Source organism: Xenia sp. Carnegie-2017, unplaced genomic scaffold (assembly GCF_021976095.1).
Source record: "Xenia sp. Carnegie-2017 unplaced genomic scaffold, XeniaSp_v1 HiC_scaffold_20, whole genome shotgun sequence".
Taxonomy (NCBI): Eukaryota; Metazoa; Cnidaria; class Anthozoa; order Malacalcyonacea; family Xeniidae; genus Xenia; species Xenia sp. Carnegie-2017.
The window spans coordinates 3,136,691-3,156,111 of NW_025813483.1; the positions used below are offsets into that span (position 1 = coordinate 3,136,691).

General features: G+C 35.5%; 5 protein-coding genes and 2 long non-coding RNA genes across 7 annotated transcripts; 4 read left to right on the plus strand and 3 right to left on the minus strand.

Annotated features, from left to right (window-relative positions):
- The first annotated feature begins 3,308 nt into the window (after positions 1–3,308).
- Positions 3,309–4,196, plus strand: LOC124442266. Its single transcript, XR_006947197.1, has 3 exons — positions 3,309–3,367; positions 3,693–3,728; positions 3,823–4,196. It is a non-coding gene; the product is annotated as an uncharacterized LOC124442266 (long non-coding RNA).
- Positions 4,197–6,471: 2,275 nt separating this feature from the next.
- LOC124442308 lies at positions 6,472–7,405 on the minus strand. Its single transcript, XR_006947209.1, has 2 exons — positions 7,171–7,405; positions 6,472–6,725 (listed from the first exon to the last, which is right to left on the minus strand). It is a non-coding gene; the product is annotated as an uncharacterized LOC124442308 (long non-coding RNA).
- A 201-nt stretch (positions 7,406–7,606) lies between these two features.
- Positions 7,607–8,637, plus strand: LOC124442381. The gene is made up of 2 exons (XM_046992879.1): positions 7,607–8,087; positions 8,180–8,637. The coding sequence occupies exons 1-2, from the start codon at positions 7,945–7,947 to the stop codon at positions 8,604–8,606; spliced, it is 570 nt and encodes a 189-aa protein (XP_046848835.1). The 5' UTR covers positions 7,607–7,944; the 3' UTR covers positions 8,607–8,637.
- A 284-nt stretch (positions 8,638–8,921) lies between these two features.
- On the plus strand, positions 8,922–13,075 carry LOC124442698 (phenylalanine ammonia-lyase 2-like). Its single transcript, XM_046993191.1, has 3 exons — positions 8,922–9,381; positions 10,747–12,500; positions 12,688–13,075. The coding sequence occupies exons 1-3, from the start codon at positions 9,377–9,379 to the stop codon at positions 12,846–12,848; spliced, it is 1,920 nt and encodes a 639-aa protein (XP_046849147.1). The 5' UTR covers positions 8,922–9,376; the 3' UTR covers positions 12,849–13,075.
- LOC124442699 lies at positions 12,661–14,403 on the minus strand. The gene is made up of 3 exons (XM_046993192.1): positions 14,282–14,403; positions 13,679–14,194; positions 12,661–13,465 (listed from the first exon to the last, which is right to left on the minus strand). Exons 1-3 carry the CDS (start codon positions 14,382–14,384, stop codon positions 13,056–13,058), a joined length of 1,029 nt encoding a protein of 342 aa, XP_046849148.1. The 5' UTR covers positions 14,385–14,403; the 3' UTR covers positions 12,661–13,055.
- Positions 14,404–16,837: 2,434 nt separating this feature from the next.
- LOC124440951 lies at positions 16,838–18,603 on the plus strand. Its single transcript, XM_046991376.1, has 4 exons — positions 16,838–17,161; positions 17,343–17,702; positions 17,954–18,087; positions 18,180–18,603. Exons 1-4 carry the CDS (start codon positions 17,089–17,091, stop codon positions 18,192–18,194), a joined length of 582 nt encoding a protein of 193 aa, XP_046847332.1. The 5' UTR covers positions 16,838–17,088; the 3' UTR covers positions 18,195–18,603.
- LOC124440952 lies at positions 18,382–19,381 on the minus strand. Its single transcript, XM_046991377.1, has 4 exons — positions 19,255–19,381; positions 19,053–19,153; positions 18,818–18,897; positions 18,382–18,746 (listed from the first exon to the last, which is right to left on the minus strand). The coding sequence occupies exons 1-4, from the start codon at positions 19,294–19,296 to the stop codon at positions 18,628–18,630; spliced, it is 342 nt and encodes a 113-aa protein (XP_046847333.1). The 5' UTR covers positions 19,297–19,381; the 3' UTR covers positions 18,382–18,627.
- Positions 19,382–19,421: the final 40 nt, after the last annotated feature.

Below are 19,421 nucleotides of genomic sequence, written 5' to 3' on the forward strand. Positions count from 1 at the left end.
TTATAACAACATATTGACCACTGGGGCATAACAAAGTATTGACCTCTGAGTTATATCAAGATATTAACCATTAGTTTTGTAAGGGATTATTAGGGAAGTGGATATTTCGGCACTCAAATTTAACAGTAAACGAACATCGTCTTGTTGTTCATCATTTACCAAAACCATGATTTGTTGAAAACCTCTTTCAATGTTTGAACACTTTGTTTTAAGATGGAAGAAAGATTTCCAAAATTTGAAAAAAGAGATTGTATTACTTCCAAAGAGAATCGTTGTACGACGCAGCTGAACCATAACCACATTTCATCACAACTTAGAAAACCCAAGTCGCGATTGAAACTCCACAATGAAAAGGATTTTTTATTTGAAACCCTTCATAGAACTGTTAAACCTTATCGAAAACATCACATCGTTAAGCTAAAACATCAAAATTCCGAGAGATTAACGCCAAAACACGAGGATTAGTTATTGTTAAAGGTGATCAAGAAATAGACAGAAAATATGTTGAACAGCATCACGATATACGAACTATACTTCAAGCTTTGAGGAAACGTGTCGATGCCTTAAAGGCGAGAAAGATTGGCAGCGGACTAAGCACGAGCTTACCAACATTACGTCATCTAACAAATTCCCGCCAACTTTATCTTAAGCTGAGCTCTTCATTGGTAACAGAGAGTGAAAAGAAGGAAATTTTGAACGCATCGTCTACTAAAGTTACAGATATTAAAAATTCGTCGCCGGATGCGAACCTTCAATGGTCAGTGTTTGGCACTATTCATGACTACGAACCACCAAAAATTATTTTCAAACATAAACAAAAATTTCCTGTTCCTCCATCGATAAACTTGACATCTCTTCCTTTATACGACGATAGAGTTCTTCAAAAAGCAACATCTGGCATTAAAATCTTCGTCAAAGAACCAAATGACGAAAACATAAAAGATGATTACAAACACGTTAATAATTCCACCAAAGGAAACTCTCCTGCTTCTGTCTTGTCTGGATTACATGACGTATACCTTAGTATTGATGACGTCAAATCAGGATTGCATGCTGATGAAAACAGTATCAGCGTAGGTGATCTATTTAAAGTCGGTAGCTCAAAGTCGTTGAAGAAAATCAACCGATTGCTTTCCGACGATGGAATTGTCGACATCTTAGCGAAGAAAATTGCATATTTACTTTCTGATGAACTTGTAAATTCTCCTCAGAACCAGAATGATGTAAGAATAGTAAATGAGGACCGACAAGAGAACGTCTCTCCTCCACCAGTTATCAACATAACACCGGTTTCTTCAAAGGCGGCAGTTTCCTTTGCGCAAGACACTGACCCAACATCTATATCGAAGATGACGCAGCAGTGTTTGGCCAAACGAGGACTGGGTTCTAGTGATTGTTCTCTCTCCGTGATTTGTTGTTCGGTGTGTTGTCCTATTGGTTAGTGTGCAGCTTTGTAGAAATAAAATATATTTGATCTGCTTTCACATCACTTTGTCATTTTCTATATGTACTTTTCGGATCATAGATTCGTTTGTATGTGAGCAATTGTGATTTGTAAAAACTTAATGGGTCCTACTCGTATTGTTTTTGTTGTGTTAGAGATAATGTGTGATAGTGTAGGATATGTGATGTTAAAATGTAGGATACTGTTGAATAGTGGGGGATAACTTAGTGTGTCCTACATGTATTATTTTTGTAGCGTTTGAGATAATGTATGATACTGTAGGATACATGATGTTAAAATGTAGGATACTGTTGGATAGTGGGGGATAACTTAATGTGTCCTACATGTATTATTTTTGTAGCGTTAGAGATAATGTATGATACTGTAGGATATATGATGTTAAAATGTAGGATAGTGGGGGATAACTTAGTGTGTCCTACATGTATTATTTTTGTAGCGTTAGAGATAATGTATGATACTGTAGGATATGTGATGTTAAAATGTAGGATGCTGTTGGATAGTGGGGGATAACTTAATGTGTCCTACACGTACTATTTTTGTAGCGTTAGAGATAATGTATGATACTGTAGGATACATGATGTTAAAATGTAGGATACTGTTGGATAGTGGGGATAACTTAGTGTGTCCTACATGTATTATTTTTGTAGCGTTAGAGATAATGTATGATACAGTAGGATATATGATGTTAAAATGTAGGGTAGTGGGGGATAACTTAATGTGTCCTACACGTATTATTTTTGTAGCGTTAGAGATAATGTATGATACTGTAGGATATGTGATGTTAAAATGTAGGGTGCTGTTGGATAGGGGGGGATATACTTTTTCTCTTGCTGAAGTATGTTGTATTGTGTGATAGTGTAATGTTTTCACTTACTTTGAGTGCGAACATTCTTTAAGTTTCTTTTCGTTCATTTGAAGATCGTTGTCCTTTCAAAGATATCTTCAAAAAAAATGAAATAGTAGGTAAGCGAGTCGACTTCACACCAATATTACACGAAGTATATCTTCGCATTTGAATATTTCCCTTCCTTTCAGATGCCTGCGACTGTAAGCGAGAAGTGGGTGAGTTGACATTTGAAATGGAAGTTTGTAAAATCTGCAATGAAAATTTATTGTGAAGTTTTTATGATTTATAGTTTGTCCAAGGTTTCTTCAATCTCTGGAAACCCCCCCTGGATTTTCAACCTTAGCTAATTCACCTAACTTTGAGGGATGGCCATTAAGCATACCTTCTACGGTACCATCTATGGTAACTGATATATTTCCTCAAACCCATCCTGCAGTGTATGTAAATGAAAACGAGGCACAAACTCTAACTTGGTTCAAAGCCCTCCACTACTTTACCACAATCCTAGCGACATGCATTGGCCATTTAATGGATTTTCCTACAGCCATGGTTATCAAAATTTGTTTGGTACTCTTATGTATCCTCGTCCTCCTACTTACACACATCCTATTCATTCTGACGTTATTCCTTCTGTTACCCTCCATCATGTTCCATCCTCAACCCATTTTACATCCTCCAATGTCCATCCTTCCATCCTCATCCATTCCATCCATCCATTTCCATCCCAATCCATTCCATTCCATTTCATCCTTCCATGTTCCATCCATCCATTTTACATCATCCAATGTTCCATCCTCATTATTACATCCTCCATGTTCCATCCCATCCTCCATTCATCCTCCAATATTCATCCTATTCCATCCTCCATTATCCATTATATTCATTACATCCTCCATTCCGACCTATTGCTGTCCATTTCCCCCCACCTCAACCTATTCCTGTCCACCTTCCTTCTCCTCCACCTCCTCCCCCACCTCCTCCTTCGCCCTCCTCCTCCCCCCACCTCCTCCCTCCTCCTCCTCCACCTCCTCCACCTAGACCAAAAGGTCCACCAGGTAAATCTACTTGCTCAGAAATGCATAATTATCATATTTAATGTTCAACTAGAATGATGTTCTAGTGTTCTACTTCTTCATGATTTCATTGAATATGTGTCAAGGTACTCTCAAACACAGTTTTCCCCCATCGATCTTTGACGTCAATCGTCAATATCTTTGCTTGATTCGCGGAAATGCTACGATTTTTCTAGAAAGATGTGTCACCAAACGCAAACTGCTTTTCAAATGTTTTTGGTAGAATTCTCAAGCTTTGCTTTCTTGTCCAAACCTCATGAACTACTTTTATCCGTCTTGTAATATATTAATTGTCATATTTTGATAGGACCAAGCTATTCTGCTGCTGATACACCTCCAGGAGGTACGAAATAAATATCTTATTTAGAATACCAAAGTAACTTGGGGTATTTTTTTTTACTTTGTGTCATTATGATACGTTTTGGAAATTGTATTAGGACCAGCTCAGCCTCCACCTGTGGTCGTTGTCGGTTCTGCGAAAAAGAAATCTAGAATGAAGAGCCATGGATGAAAACACGAAGATTCCAGGTTGTATTTTGTCTTTAATAATAAGGATTTTTGAATAGAATTATTTGCGATGGAATTATAAGTGTACGTTGTTTTAACAAATAATAATATCCACAGACTCATATAGATTTTATCTAATTTCTTTTCGTTGTTAGTGTCTAAAGATTTATTAAAATACTTGTTGTTTTTGATTAAAATCACAGCAACAGTTGTGAAGAAGAGCCAGGGATAATACGCTCTTTTTCATTTAAAAAATTATTAAAAATTGAATGTACGTATACAAATAATAAACATCAATAACACATTTTTATTGTTAAAACATACATCGCCAATGACCCCTTTAAATTTTTTAAGTAGTCCTTTAAAAAAATGCTTTCTGGTCTTATACCACATCTAATCTAAGCACATTTTCATTGTTCTTAACAGGTTATCATTTTTTTACCGAAACACCTTATTCAATTCATCTCATAGTATTATTAAATATTAACCAGAGTGTAGGTTAGAATGTATTGCTATAAATATTTTTCCAATACCAGAGTGTAGGTTAGAATGTATTGCTATAAATATTTTTCCAATACTAGAGTGTAGGTTAGAATGTATTGCTATAAATATTTTTCCAATACTAGAGTGTAGGTTAGAATGTATTGCTATAAATATTTTTCCAATACTAGAGTGTAGGTTAGAATGTATTGCTATAAATATTTTTCCAATACTAGAGTGTAGGTTAGAATGTATTGCTATAAATATTTTTCCAATACCAGAGTGTAGGTTAGAATGTATTGCTATAAATATTTTTCCAATACCAAAGTGTAGGTTAGAATGTATTGCTATAAATATTTTTCCAATTTTAAACACTCAAAAGCTAATAATATTGGTTTTTCAATATTGTTTAAAAATTTCTGAGCAAAAAGTTGTTATGACAAATGAATAGTTAGAATGCTATTAAATAAAAATAATGATAGCACAACGCTATAACCAACAACTACAAACAATAACGACCTTATGTAACAACATTTGAGAAATTAACCTTCCACTCCTCTTCCTTGTAAACGAGACAAGCCTACTCAAAAGCAGAGAGCCTTATACGCTACAAGTCCCGGGCTTGTGACCGGTATAGCAGAGTTAAAAGGTGAAAGGTTTATCATAGATTAATCAACTGAATATTCCTGCTCATTTTTTATTGGAAGCATGTTGAACAGTTCATATGGACAAATCTCGAATTCCATATTAAATATCAGTAACATAATCCGGTGTTAATGTTAGACAATACATCATTGCCCTTCAGTTGTGCTATCATTCTTTTTGGACAAATAAATGGCTTGAACCCTGGAGTATCTTAACATGTTTGTAGTTGTAGATCGTCCAAGTCAGAAGAGTCCTGAGAAGGACTGTTGTTGTTGATGTTGACTGATGTTTTGACAACCTTAGTGGTAGTCATCTTCAGAGACAAATGTTCACTTAACTCAGGTGTTCATCTTCAAGAGTCATTTGACTCTGAACATGACTACCGCTAAGTTTGTCGAAACGTCAGTCAACAACAACAAAAACAGTCCTTCTCAGGACTATACCAACCTGGACGATCTACATCTACAAACATGTGACAATGTTACTAAAGTATTTTTGATTTAAAATTAGCCTTGAAAACTTATTTCGAACTATCCTGGGTCCTGCCGCTGAGTATGATTTCGTTTTTTGACGGAATCTATCATTTAGTGCCATGTTGAGTGCTCAAATTTTAAAAGGTTACAGTTTTTTAATACACACTATACACATTTGGGGTATCACTGTATACATAGGGGTATCACTGTATACATGAGGATATCACTGTATACATGGGGGTATCACTTTATACATAGGGGTGTCACTGTATACATTGGGTATCACTGTATACATGGGGGTATCTCTGTAAACATGGGGGTATCACTTTAAACATAGGGGTGTCACTGTATACATGGGGTATCACTGTATACATGGGGGTATCTCTGTAAACATGGGGGTATCTCTGTAAACATGGGGGTATCACTTTAAACATAAGGGTGTCACTGTATACATGGGGTATCACTGTATACATGGGGATATCACTGTAGACATGGGGTATCATTGTATACATAGGAATATCACTGTATACATGGGGATATCACTGTAAACATGGGGGTATCATTGTATACATAGGAATATCACTGTATACATGGGGTATCACTGTATACAAAGGGGTATCAAAAGACCTCTTAAAATTTATATTTTGCTAAATTTCAAGGTCGGTATGCTGGAAACGTAAATTTGAAAACGTTTTTTTCAATAAGCGTTTAATCATTAATGGTATGGGATAAATGGCTACTACTGAATAATATGGTTCTTATCGCTTCTATTTATTTTGCATTTCATGAGTGAAGCTTATTCAATCAGCGTCGTCATGGATGACATATTTAAAATATAAATAGCCGCAAGCTGAGAAAGTCGTAAGATATTCTTTTTGTGTCGCTTTGCTTGGACACGTTTCTTTCGTATAAAAATATGTTTATTATCCAGTCTTGTGTTCGGTATTCTTAACGGTAAAATTCAAACAAGAGACAACACTCTTTAAGATAGTAACTTTATTGAAAATATTCTTCGCGCTTTCAATCACTGACGTCACTTTCATTATTTGGAAGAAGCTCATACTGTTCAAGCTGATCTTTTCTACAAAACAGATACACAGAATTAGTTATTAACATTAGAACAGACACAAGAGCGTAAGACATTAAAGTTTTTCTTGAACCAAAAACACCAAAGAATACTCCATTGAGGCCAGCACCAGCTTCGTTTCCGATCGCAAATATCATGTCGGCAATTCCTTAAAGTTTAAAGAGAATAAATTAAATCAAACTTTGTTATATTTTAGTATGACAAGAAAAGGTAAAATACAAATCAATTGGAAAATGCAGTTAGACCAAACAAGAAAAAGATTTCTGTTCGTGTTGCATGAGTAAAATCATTTTAGTTGATATGTCTAACTTATTTATTTAAACACAGTTTAAGATTCTTAAGCCCAAGTGTTTTGACTTTCAATAAAATTTATTGTATTTTACATTATAGGAAAGACACATTCTCCACAAACAAAATTATTTTACATATTAATGAATTTGCTTTCGCTTGTTCTCGTGTGTGCATTTTTTAGATTGTTACAAGCATCCCGCTTGCCGATATCGGGTAGATATGTTTAACATCGATATTAGATTCATTCTTTTCCAGTGGAAAGCGGGATGCTTTCACTGAAGGGCAATGATGTATTGTCTAACCATTGGCAAAACGGGGATAGCGACAAGCAACGACACGCCAATCGATGATGCTTGAAGGCCAAGTTGATTGAAAAAGATTGTTGCGTATTCTTCGTAAACGATTGTACTCGACATCAAAAATAAAAACGTCCAGCGTGTAGCTATTCCTTCAAACGATGAAGAAGCCATTTTCATAAAATATTGAGTTCTCTTAGGGTACGTTGATGCTCATCACCGCCATAATCATTAGCACCAATTGCTTCATCTTTCATGCAAATTTGCGGTTTGTGGCTTTGTGTGCACGTGCTGTTAACTGTTGCAATTTGTAATTTAATGCAATATCACATCCGGGTCCTTGAGCTGCCTTTAAGGCTGAGACACACTGTCGCTGTCGCTATGTCGTTACCGCGCAGCGACGGTATTGCGCGGTTACAAAGCCGTGTCGCTTTGTCGTTTCAACACAGCCAGCGAATTCGCTGGAGCACATGAAATCGCTGTGTCGCTAGGACAAAATTTTCAAAATGGCGTCACTAGAAGAAGCACTTATAAATTCTTTTCGCGCGTATCCTGCTCTTTACGACATATCTTTAAAAGACTATAAAGATGAAAAATTGAAGGCAAATATCTGGCAAAAGATAGCCGAAGAAATGCGTGCAATCGGTTTTGATTTCTCAGGTAAATCGTCATTTCGCAAAACATGTTTTCTTATCTCACAATATTTTTTGTCAGTATCGTCTGACCCAGTCAAATAAATGTTTATTTTTCTCTTATTAAGCAAACGAACTAAAAGGTAAAATGAAGAATTTGCGAGACACATATAGGCGATGCAAAAAGAAGCATGATGCAGCTATCAAATCTGGTGCTCCTGCTTCCTCAACACCAAACTGGGAGTTTTGGTCTATTATGACCTGGCTGGATGATTACGCAAAACGACGCCAGTATGTAATTTTTGAAATTACACTATGACTTTCTAATAACAATGTAGGAAAAATAAGCTATTTCTATGAGTAATTGATCATTTTATTCATAGGACAATCTCGAATGTTGTTATCCCTGTGGAAGACCAACTTACGTCTTCTCAAATCCAGGAAGACTCTGAGGAGATAGCTGAGAGTGTGCTTGCTGACAGTCCATCAAGCCAATCAACAAATTTGTCCAGCACATTTGAAATTGTACGATGCAAGAAGAGGAAGGCTGAAGACATGTCACCATATCAAACAAAGTTGATTGGGTATCTAGAAACTCTTCACAAAAAACAAGTTAAAGAGCCAGAGAGTCAAGATGAATATGACTTTTTCGTATTTCCCGCTAAAATTCTCTCTAGGGGGACTGGTACGTGCTTAAAATCAAGTCGCTTTGCCTGTTGCGCTAGCGACAGTGTGTCTGTTATCATTTTTCGTGTCGCTTCTATGGCGCGCCAAAATGGACAATATTACCAAAATCGAAAATATTTATAACGAAACACATTATCGTATGTCGAAAACAATATACTGGCAACTTTTTCAATATTTGTAAAACGAAACGCAAAAATATAAAAGAAAACAAAAATTCGTTTACCATAATTTATATATACACAACGAAATTTATTTTTCAAGTTATGAAAATTATTTTTATAAAACGAAACTCATTTATATAAAACGAAATTTTACATTCATAAAACGACATTTTCTTCGAACAAACGACATTTTTTACCGCGCCCTGCCACTGACATCAAAGAAAAAAAGGCGTTTTATTTCGCGTTCCGTGAACACTGTCGATGACTCCTTATCTTGTTCTCTCCATCCTTTCTGTCTGCCTGTCCTTCCATATTAAATATGGTAGAATATCGGGATATTGTGGAATTCTTAACGAGAGGCTTTAGTTTATTTGATGAGCTACATCGAAACATTTTACGAAAGATAATGTTACGGCTGAGGTGATAATAGCTCGTTCTGAAGAATACTTATGTGGCCTATGCCTACTATCTCGCTTTCAGGGATGGACTAACGAAATCGTGAATTTTTTCACAGATGTTATTATGGTTTTTCAAAATGAAATTGCAAAACTTTCAAGTTGCCAGTATATTGTTTTCGACATACGATAATGTGTTTCGTTGTAAATATTTTCGATTTTGGTAATATTGTCCATCTTGGCGCGCCATAGTGTGTCTCGGGCTTATTTCTCGATAGTTGGTCGCGATAGTGAAAGTATAGTTACGATTTCTTCGTTTGCTTTTTGTGGATTAACAATGTGGTATGTACGTTTATTGATTTCATAGATAAAATTAAAACTCAAGGATAGTGTCTAATTGATGCCTAGCGGCTGCGGCAGGGCCGTCATGCTTCGCTGCATTCCGTTGTGCCCGACTGATTTCTTTTGAGAGTGAGGGGGTGTTTACATGAATCCGGAACGACTTTCAATCCCGATCGAAACGTGATGTCAATCCGTGTTTACATGAAACTAATTGTTGTTTTTCTTCGCACTCATTTTAACCCATTTAGCCTCTTTATTTACTTACGAGCTTCTATTTGCCAGAAGACAATACCCATGGCACATGCGTGCTTCGTCATTAATCACAATATCATTCTAGAATGAAACTCAATTCGCGTTTACATGAGATAAAAAGTAAATTTCGATCCGGAATGAAACTAGGAATGAACTCGATCCGGATTGAGTTGTTACTAATTCCGGATTCATGTAAACATGCAATAGGATTTCTTCTAAAGTAGAATGAGTTCATTCCGGATCGAAACTCATTTCGGATTCATGTAAACACCCCCTGAATTTGAAAAGAAATCAGTCGAGCGCATTCAACACTCCCTTTGAAAAGAAATAACGACAGAAGTATTACTAAAACAACCTTTATATAAGTAAAATTTTAGTAAATATTTCCTTGTTCACATGGTTGCAAGACAACAATTATTTAGGAATGTGGTTACAGTCAAATAAAATAATTTGTTGTCTGCAGTCGCAATTAATATCAACAGAAACTAGTAAAGTGGAACGTGTACTTTAGCGCCTAATTTTTTCAATCTGCCGAGGCCTCACTGATAATTTTATGTACAAAAAACAATGTATTGTTAAGGTAATACTGTTTTGAGAGCTTTTCAACATGCAGAGTCATGACCTCAACTATAACCCTGGAGACAGCAGAAATATTTAATAGGTCTAGCAATTCTATGGACAGAACTTTCGGTTTTTCAAGCTATACATGAAAACGACAATTCGATGTACCAAAGCGTATTTAGAGAATAATGATCAATTTTTCATTTTCATTCAACCTTTTTGTACGGATGATTTCACACACACAAAACAAAATCACTTCACAGATAAGTAGTTAAGCGTCAAGGATTTCTACACGAACAGATTTGAGTATGTGTAACTCATTATTGCTACAGTTGGCACTTTTCCATTGACTTCAACAAGACAACTACAGAATTCCATTTCTTTGTGTAATACGTTTAGAAGATCTCTCTTATTTTTCTCAATCAAACACAGGTAGGTTATTTTCAATACTTTTTTAACCAAAATTGAAAACGCGTTAGAAATTTTTCAAAAAAACTCTGTTTTAGCTATGTACAGTCTTTTGTTACTACCAAAATCTGTTATACTCTCTAGGACTATGAATTCGACATCAATTTACGAGAGCAACAATCACGGACCATATTCATCTCATTTGACTGAAGTAGAAGATATGCTACGAAATTATCAAAATTCCAATGGTCAAATCACACTTGACGGTCACTCTTTAAGCATTGGTGACGTTCACAGCATCTTTACAAACAAGTTTGTCTCGGCTGATTTGTCAAAAGAAGCTCAGCTGTCTGTAAAAAATAATGACGAGTTCTTGAAAGATAAGGTGATCGAAGGTCTCTGTGTCTATGGTATTAATACTGGTTTTGGAGGAAGTGCCGATGTGAGATCTAAAAAAGTCGGCGCTGTGCAGATAGGTGGGGTGACTCATATTAAGGTAGGCTTTGGAGAAAAGTTGCCTATTGCTTTAACAAAAGCTTCGATGTTAGTTAGAGCCAATTGTATAGCTTTGGGTTATTCAGGCGTACAAAGTATTGTACTCGATCTTCTTTTAAAGGTTTTGAATAAAAATATAATCCCGTATTCCCCAAAGCGAGGGACAGTTAGCGCTAGTGGAGATCTTATGTCTTTAGCTTATATTGCTGCCTTGCTGGAGGGAAGACCAGGCTGTTTAGTCAACGATAATGGTGTTGACAAAGATGCACCGGAAGCTCTTAGCCAAGCGGGTCTTACACCTGTTGTCTTTCACGGTAAAGATGTTCTAGGTATTGTCAATGCTTCCTCTTGTGCTGCCACTTTAGCTGCTGAAGTTCTTTATCAAGGAAACATAGGTATTGTGTTGACCCAGGCATTGGTAGCGTTTAGCGTAGAGGCTTTAGAGGGACGTTTGGAATCTTTTCATCCATTGATACACGATCAATGTCTACCACATGTTGGACAGCGAGAGGTTGCTCGTAATATCAGGAAATTCCTTAAAGGTACAAAGTTTGCTATAACTGAGTTAGAAATGAATAGGGATTTCCGTGAGGGGAAACTGAAGCAGGATAGATATGGGCTTCGGTCGTCACCTCAATGGTTGGGACCGACTTTAGAGACTGCAATGGAGTCAATGAGACGGATCAAAGTTGAACTAAATTGTGTCAGCGACAATCCTATCGTGGATCATCGAACAGGAGTCATTCTTCACGGTGGAAATTTTCAAGGCAGTTCTACAGCTGTTGCTATGGATCAGTTTAGGCAAAGTATGCAGATATGTGGGAAAATTCTCTTTGCTTTGATGTCTGAAATCATGGATTTCAAAATCAATAATGATCTCTCGCCCAACTTGTGTGGTGGCGATCTCAATGTTGATATGGGTTTCAAGGGAACGGAGACTGCAATGGCTTCGTATACCTCGGAACTTGACTTTCTCACAAATCCAGTGTCGAATCACGTGTTGTGCGCTGAGCTGCGAAACCAAGGCGTCAATTCCTTGGCTTTGATTTCAGCTCGCATGTCCGAGATGGTGTTGGAGATCTTTCAAATGCAAATTGTGAACATGTTGACATCTTTATGTCAAGCTGTTGACCTTCGTTGGATTAAGAAGGATGTTGAAGTAATACTTGAGTCAATGCTTAGTGATTACACCAACCTCAATATGAATGTTTTGTTCAAATTGATTCCCTGGTATCGCTTCTTCTGTTGTCCAATCGAAGCCGTAAAGTTGATGGATATTGATGGCTTTGCAGCTAGCCAAGTCACCGCTCTTGGTGATCAAGTCAAAGCAAAAATGGACAAGCTGAGAGAGGATTTGGTTTCTGGCAAGTTCATTCAGAAAATTGCGAGTAATATGGGTGAAGGTAAGCCACTCAAATCATAATTATTTTAATGGCAATGTTCATGTAAAGCTAATTTTAGCGTGTCGATTGTAACGCATGTATTTACATATTTCCTTTTCTGTTTCCTTTCTTGTTAATGTAATAATGCTTTTGGAATAAAGAAAAAAAGTCTAGAAACATGTTTTTGTTCAGAATTAATTTTTTCTAGGTACACGGCTTTTGTATTTATTTGTTAGAAAAAGTCTTAGAGTAAAATTCCACGATGGAGTCACTCCTCAAGATGAAAATTTACAGATAATTTATGATGCTATCAAAGATGGTCGTTTTGATGATATTGTCTCGAAGCTTGCAAGTAGTACCAACAGTTGATTTCAGCGTTACAATATATTTTACTTTCTGTATTCAACAATATGTAGCAATGTCGTAGAAACAAGGTGGTGACGATTTCAACAAGAAATCGTACAATTTTAACGATAGTACTTTCTAGATTTCTAAATATTGGAAGCAATTTTTTATTTTCATTATGTCGTTATTTTAAAAGTACCATCCTATAGAAAAGCTATTTTGCATTTTATATTAAAGTATAACAACTTTTGCCTTGTCGCCGTAGATAATCTTACGTAAAATGTCCCTCGTTTCAATCTGTTTTCCTGTCAATTTTCCAAATATTTCGTAGTTTCCTAACTTTGCTTTTGGTTTACTGTCGTCATTCAAGGACTGTTCCAACTCATCATGATCGTCATAGTTGGTTTTTGCTTCGGACGGTTTGTTTGAAACTATATTGATAGTAGGGGGTGATGCTTGATCATTGTTGATACCGGTGGACGGTTTGTTTGAAACTATATTGATAGTAGAGGGTGATGCTTGATCATTGTTGATGCCGGTGGATGGTTTGTTTGAAATTATGTTGATAGTAGAGGGTGATGCTTGATCATTGTTGATGCTTAAGGATTGATTACCACTCTCGGAGGTCAGTTCACTGTTATCTAAAAAAGCCATGTTTTCTTTAATTACCCGATGAATGTTTTATGTCACGACCCAATTACAAAAATGAAGATTTTCCCTGTTTTTGTAAGGTTTGTGGATTCTTCTGAAGCAATTTTATAATTTCATTCAATTTCTAAAAAATGTTTTTGGTTCGTAAATCATGCTTCGTGTTCAACTCATGTTCCATTGTTAAAAGTCTGGCATTAACATACCTTCTGAAGTTTCGTTTTTGTTTTCATCGATCGTTGCATTCGCTCTCAGTCCCAGGCCAAAAACTTCAATATCTTTTTCCTTAAGTTTCGTCACAATTGCTGTTGTATTATCGTCGGCGGGATGATCAGCAAATACAAAGAATATTTTCACGGCATCTTCTCGAGTCTGGTTCACCAAATTGTCTAACGCAAATTCTAAGGCTTTTTCTGTTGATGTTTCATTACCCAAAGCTGGAGGCTCGCTCGCTTCATCCAAGCCTTCCATTACAGATTGTTTGTCCATTTTATCAGTAAAATTGAACATCAGTTTCGCGTTTTCTCCGTATAAAATAAGAGCAATTCTTGTTTTATTGATTCCAATTTCCCCAAAAGCTCTTGTCAATAATTTGGACCATTCTATAGCTTCTTGAAAGATTTTTTCTCTAGTAGAATTTGTTATGTTCATTGAGCTCGGGATCATAAAACAAATGTCCACTTGTAGCGTTTGCTCGCGTTTCGTTAAAGTTCTTTCTATGTCTTTAAGAGGAAAAATTTCCTTCAGTTAGTAAGAAAGAGTGATTTCATTTTGTAAACGATATCTTTATATTTTTCACTCAGACATACCTTTGTAATTCTTATATAAAACTAGCACCAGCGAGAGAGAAAACACGAAAAAACATAGACCAAAGCTCCTCTTGTTCAAGATCCATTTCCTTTTTAAAGACATATATGCAAAACCTGTTTATCGCTAAAACAATGAAAAAATCATTTCATGTGAAATAAAAAAATGGTAGTAATCACGAAAAAATAATCAACTGAATATTTTCTTAACCTGTAGTTTCACAGACTGAAATTCGTTCTTGCGTGAAGTCAGATTTACTGCGAATATTTTAGGAAGTTGGTTAAAAGCTAAAAAGTTCTTTTTTTAAAAAACCCACAAATGAAACAACTGGTATTGCCCATTAGCAAAAGTTTTATTGCTATTTTGAATGAAAACCATTTTTAAATGAAGACTGCACTAAATCAATTCGTCAGTTTGTTTCAGGAAAAGTAGCCAAGGAATTTGCAATATTGACTATTGTTATGCAAGATTCTTGATCATGTGATTATGTTTCTACTATTTCGTGGCTAAGACAGTATACACGATCTTAACACATAATCAGAAAATCAGGCGTACAGAAATGGCTAAATAAGCGACCTTTAATTCGTACATTTACTCCCTTCAAAAGCAACAGTAATGGTAAACTAAACTCTCCCCAGACTATGGGATTTCTCACGGTCGCTGACACCGTCATTGCTGCCGACTCGCCAAATGCCGCTGGCCCAGTAGCCGACTTCAAAGTTCTAGTGATCAGCAACAGTGATGTATTTCCTGTATTGAGTGACGTCAGCGGGTACTTTTCTAATGCAAGTGTTGAGGTTAATGCCTTAGACCTTAGTCGGGGTGGAAATCTGAAGTTAAAGAATCTTGTTTCCAAACCTAGAGAGTCATGAATTTCATATTGAAGATAGATCTTGCATGAACACTGAAATCATCCTACGTCGTCTTTGTGATGCACTTGTAAATGGTGAAGTTGTGTATTGGAGAAAGCAGAGGGTAGAGGTAGGTTGGGAGAAGCAAAAAGATAAAGGCGTATGTCGTTAGGTTATAGTTAGGAAAAAGATCTTGTCGTACACTAAACAACTAACATTACCTCTCCTTATATGTCGTTGTATATGTTTATTCTGTTCTTTTTCCTACTTTTTATTTTACATTTTAGTTCCTTGTTATCTGTGTTGATATGAATTATCGACGATTTTATAAAGTGTTGTTATTTGTAATTTAGCTACCTCTAGATTCATCGTTAAATCATTTAATGACGTCAATTCTCAAGGCACTACACCAGGTACAAGCTTAAAGGAATCTCTAAAGTTGATACCTCTACATGATTATAAAAGTATAAATGAAGCAAAACCTCCTTCAGGACAATATACAAATATTAACGTTTTTATTGAAGAAAATTCTTATGAATATAAATGGTTCACATTCTGAACACGACCCAGGAGTTTTCGATCATAAAGAACAGAATAATACTCCAGACGAACTATACAGCTCAGACGTTCAAAATAGTCATTAAATTTGTGTGTATGATGCCGGTGTTGTCCCTTCATAAGTTTTGAAATAATAAATTATCACGATGTTGTTGCTCAACGCCAAAATATCACGATTTTTGTTATAGGCGTTTGAACATGTGATCTTCATTAACATTGAACAATCCACGTGACAACTGGTCTATGTGACGTCACGACAATTTTGTTGCATTGTATGAAAAGATATTGCATATCAATGAGAGGAATTTGTTGAGAGGCTTTGGAAGCTTTCAAAAGTTGTGGGTGTTTCATGTTCGCAATTTGATAATGCGAGAAACTAAGAATAGTAATGAAACTGCTTCATATTAGTTATTTTTGATAGTTTTTTCTTCCTTTTTCGGCATATATTACAAAAATTGTAAAAAATGCATTACATACAAATGATTTGCATATATCGGCTATGCTCAACCATTTGAAATTTCCAGCTTACTCGTGCCAGTTCCTTCATTAGAAAATTCAGTGTGCTTGCAAAAACTCAGGATGCAACATATCATATATTTTCATGCAAGAAGCTAAATTTGTGCGTGTCCTTCCTATATAAAACACCCACACTCTTAAAGTTGTGGGTGCGCTTGCACACGGACGCCCACGGCTTCCCAAGCACCTGATTTTGTTTATAGACGTGTTGGCAAGTATATATATATATGATGTAACAAGTCACGTGGACACGTCATGTGTCCAGCTGCATTTTTAATATCAGATAACAACTGACAGTACATCATTGCCAATATTGTTATAATTTTACTTTGCTGCCGAATTTTAGTTCTTTCGTTCTTTATATTCTGAAGGTACTTAAGTAATGGGGATTAAAATATGTTGGTGTTCTTACGTTTATAACGATTTATATCACAGGGCGAATGTCAATTGTTATAACGTCACTGAAAAATTTACTTTTGGTATGCGTCACAGGTCTGTTTATAAATTTACTGTAATGTAACTTGTCTATTTTCAGCTTTTGGACACCAGTTTTCAAATGACAAAAATACAATCAGTGTCAATTACCGCATCAGTTTGTACCTGTTAAAATGCTTTTGCTAATGAAAACGTCAATTCCGTCTCCTTTCTTTAGCACGTCTGTTGTTTAACTATTTAAATTTTTCGTGAGCCAAATCTCCTTTTGTCTACAGATATGTTTACAAACAAAGTATTAGCGTAATTTATGCTTGCAATGCTACATACACGCAGTAACATGCTTCGTTTGCTATAAACTGAACAATAAAATCAACTTCAACACCTGTATACAACGTAGCAGAAACGATACGGTAGAAAAGTGATTATCTTCATTTATATGTTTTAAAAGAATGCCCCGTATCTTTGTCGTGTTAGTTTGTTTTGTAGAGATTTTGGCTGTTGTGTTCTCTTCAAATCATGAAGGTAATAACAGATTATTGATTTATGAAACGTCAATCAGAAAGACCTTCAAAGACGTTTTATAGATCTTAGTGTATGTGGATCGTTTGTTTCTGTAAATAGGTAAAGCATTTAAGCAAAACATGTAGTTTTTTCATGTTTCCTCCTCCCTCGTCATATAAATTTTCATTTTTAATTTACACAGGAAAATCAAAGACACTAAAAAACAATTTCGTTTCTTCGTACGAACGTACAAAAAAACCGCCATCGAAATCTTCAGGATCAGATGGACAAAGATTTCAACCATTTCCTTCTAACGAGCCTGACGAGGATGCATTGCTAGTGAAAATTTCCCCGGAGTATCAGTACAAAGAGGATTTACTAAATAACAATGATCGTCGTCATCATCGCTTTGATAAGCTAACTTCAAAGGCTGAACAAGATAAAAGAATACAACAGATCCCAGAACTTGCGAGAGAAAGATTAAAGGCAAAATCTATAGAAAACTTAAACATAATGCTACAAAATACTTTACCTGAATACAAGTATGATCGTGAAGAAAGAGGTTGGTTTAAAACTTGATGCACACCATTACCCCTCTTATCCCATTATATCAGACCCCGAGGTTAACTGATTTCTATTCATCATCGTTCAGTTTCATAGTCATACTCCGTATTTAACAAAGATTTCACTGTAGTTGAATGATAACGAAGCAAAAACAGTTTTCAACAAGAGCTTAAGCATTGTAAAAAAGCTGTTTTAAAAGCGTATATTCATTTCATATGATTTCAAATGACAAACCACAACAAATCGTAGGTCCTGGCTTCACATACAATGGCTGCGTGGATCTAGATTCAGATTGTAAGTATTACGAAACGGACGGTTTGTGCAGCGACAGTCCCTACTTTGCTATGAAACGCTACAACTGCAAGAAAACTTGTGAAATATGTGTAAGTATTGCAGCACCTGTGATTTTTAACCATTTTATTTACATTTTTTTTCTCTAGTAAATATAATGGTGCTATATTAATCTTCAATTTAGACATCCTTGACATAAATCAATTTCATGTTAAAGAAAGAAAGCAGTACTTTGTCAATCAGAGACACACACAGACTCTTAGAGTTCCAACATGTTTTGCAAGACAACAATAAGAAAATTATGCCATTGTTAACAAGAAACTGTCATGAATATGGAAAAGTAACTCTTCAAAAGGTTATACTAAAAACAGAAGGACAACAAATAGTTTAATTCTCCTATGTTTTTATGAAACATAAAAATTCCCGAATATAAATGTAAAATACAATGTTAAGATCTTGTCACTTCACATATCATCATAGCAAGCACCAGTGAGCTTTGTCCTTATCTATCCTTTCTATCCATATCAATCCATAGTTATCCTTATTTGTTCAATACCAATCCATTATTCTTAATTAATAAGATAAAATGTATGTATCACTGCCCAAAACTTCTCCATTTTTAAATATTTTAATCAACAAAGAGACTGTCTTTTGACCGAACATGCTTCTTCTTCATCTTCAGCTAACTCCAAAACTCCTTCATTGTGTGGTAAACAAATCACAGAACGTATAGCCATTGTTGTCCCTACAGCTGTGATTACAAAAAAAGAATTCTAAATACAAGATTAAGAAAACACAAACTGCTGAAAAATAATGTTTTACCTGAGCAACGAAGAATTGAAAATCGCTCCATCTGTTTTAAAAAGCTTAAATTCATATCCATAGTTATCACATGATGTCCCCTGTAATACAAACAATGATGTTCAAATACCTTTATCAAGACAAAATGTCATTTCAAGTCTGGAAATGGAATTTTAGACTCTTAATATAGAAGCTCTCTGATCATCTGGTAGTCTGAATTTCCAAAACAGAACAGAATCATGAAAGACAGAATTACCTCATTTGATTTGCCTTTGTCTTTGAATGTTTCATTGCAGCTTCACGAGTCAAGTTTCCAGATTTTCTCCTGTATTGTCTAGATGCTACGTAACTTAGATTCTGCCAATAGAAATGTAATAGTTCAGTTTAATTCTACATTCATTTCAACGTTATATATTCAAACTAAAATTATCTTCATGTTCAAAATTAGTTCTACTTACTGAAATGTTGGGGCATTTCCGTAAAAATTGTCTTCCAAACATATTTTTCGTTAAAATAAACTTGAATAAGTTATATAAATACCAAAATGCACGTTTATTCGGAACGATTATTGTTGTCTGAAGGAAATATCAGTGGTCTCCCGGTTTACAATAATTCTACAAATGTC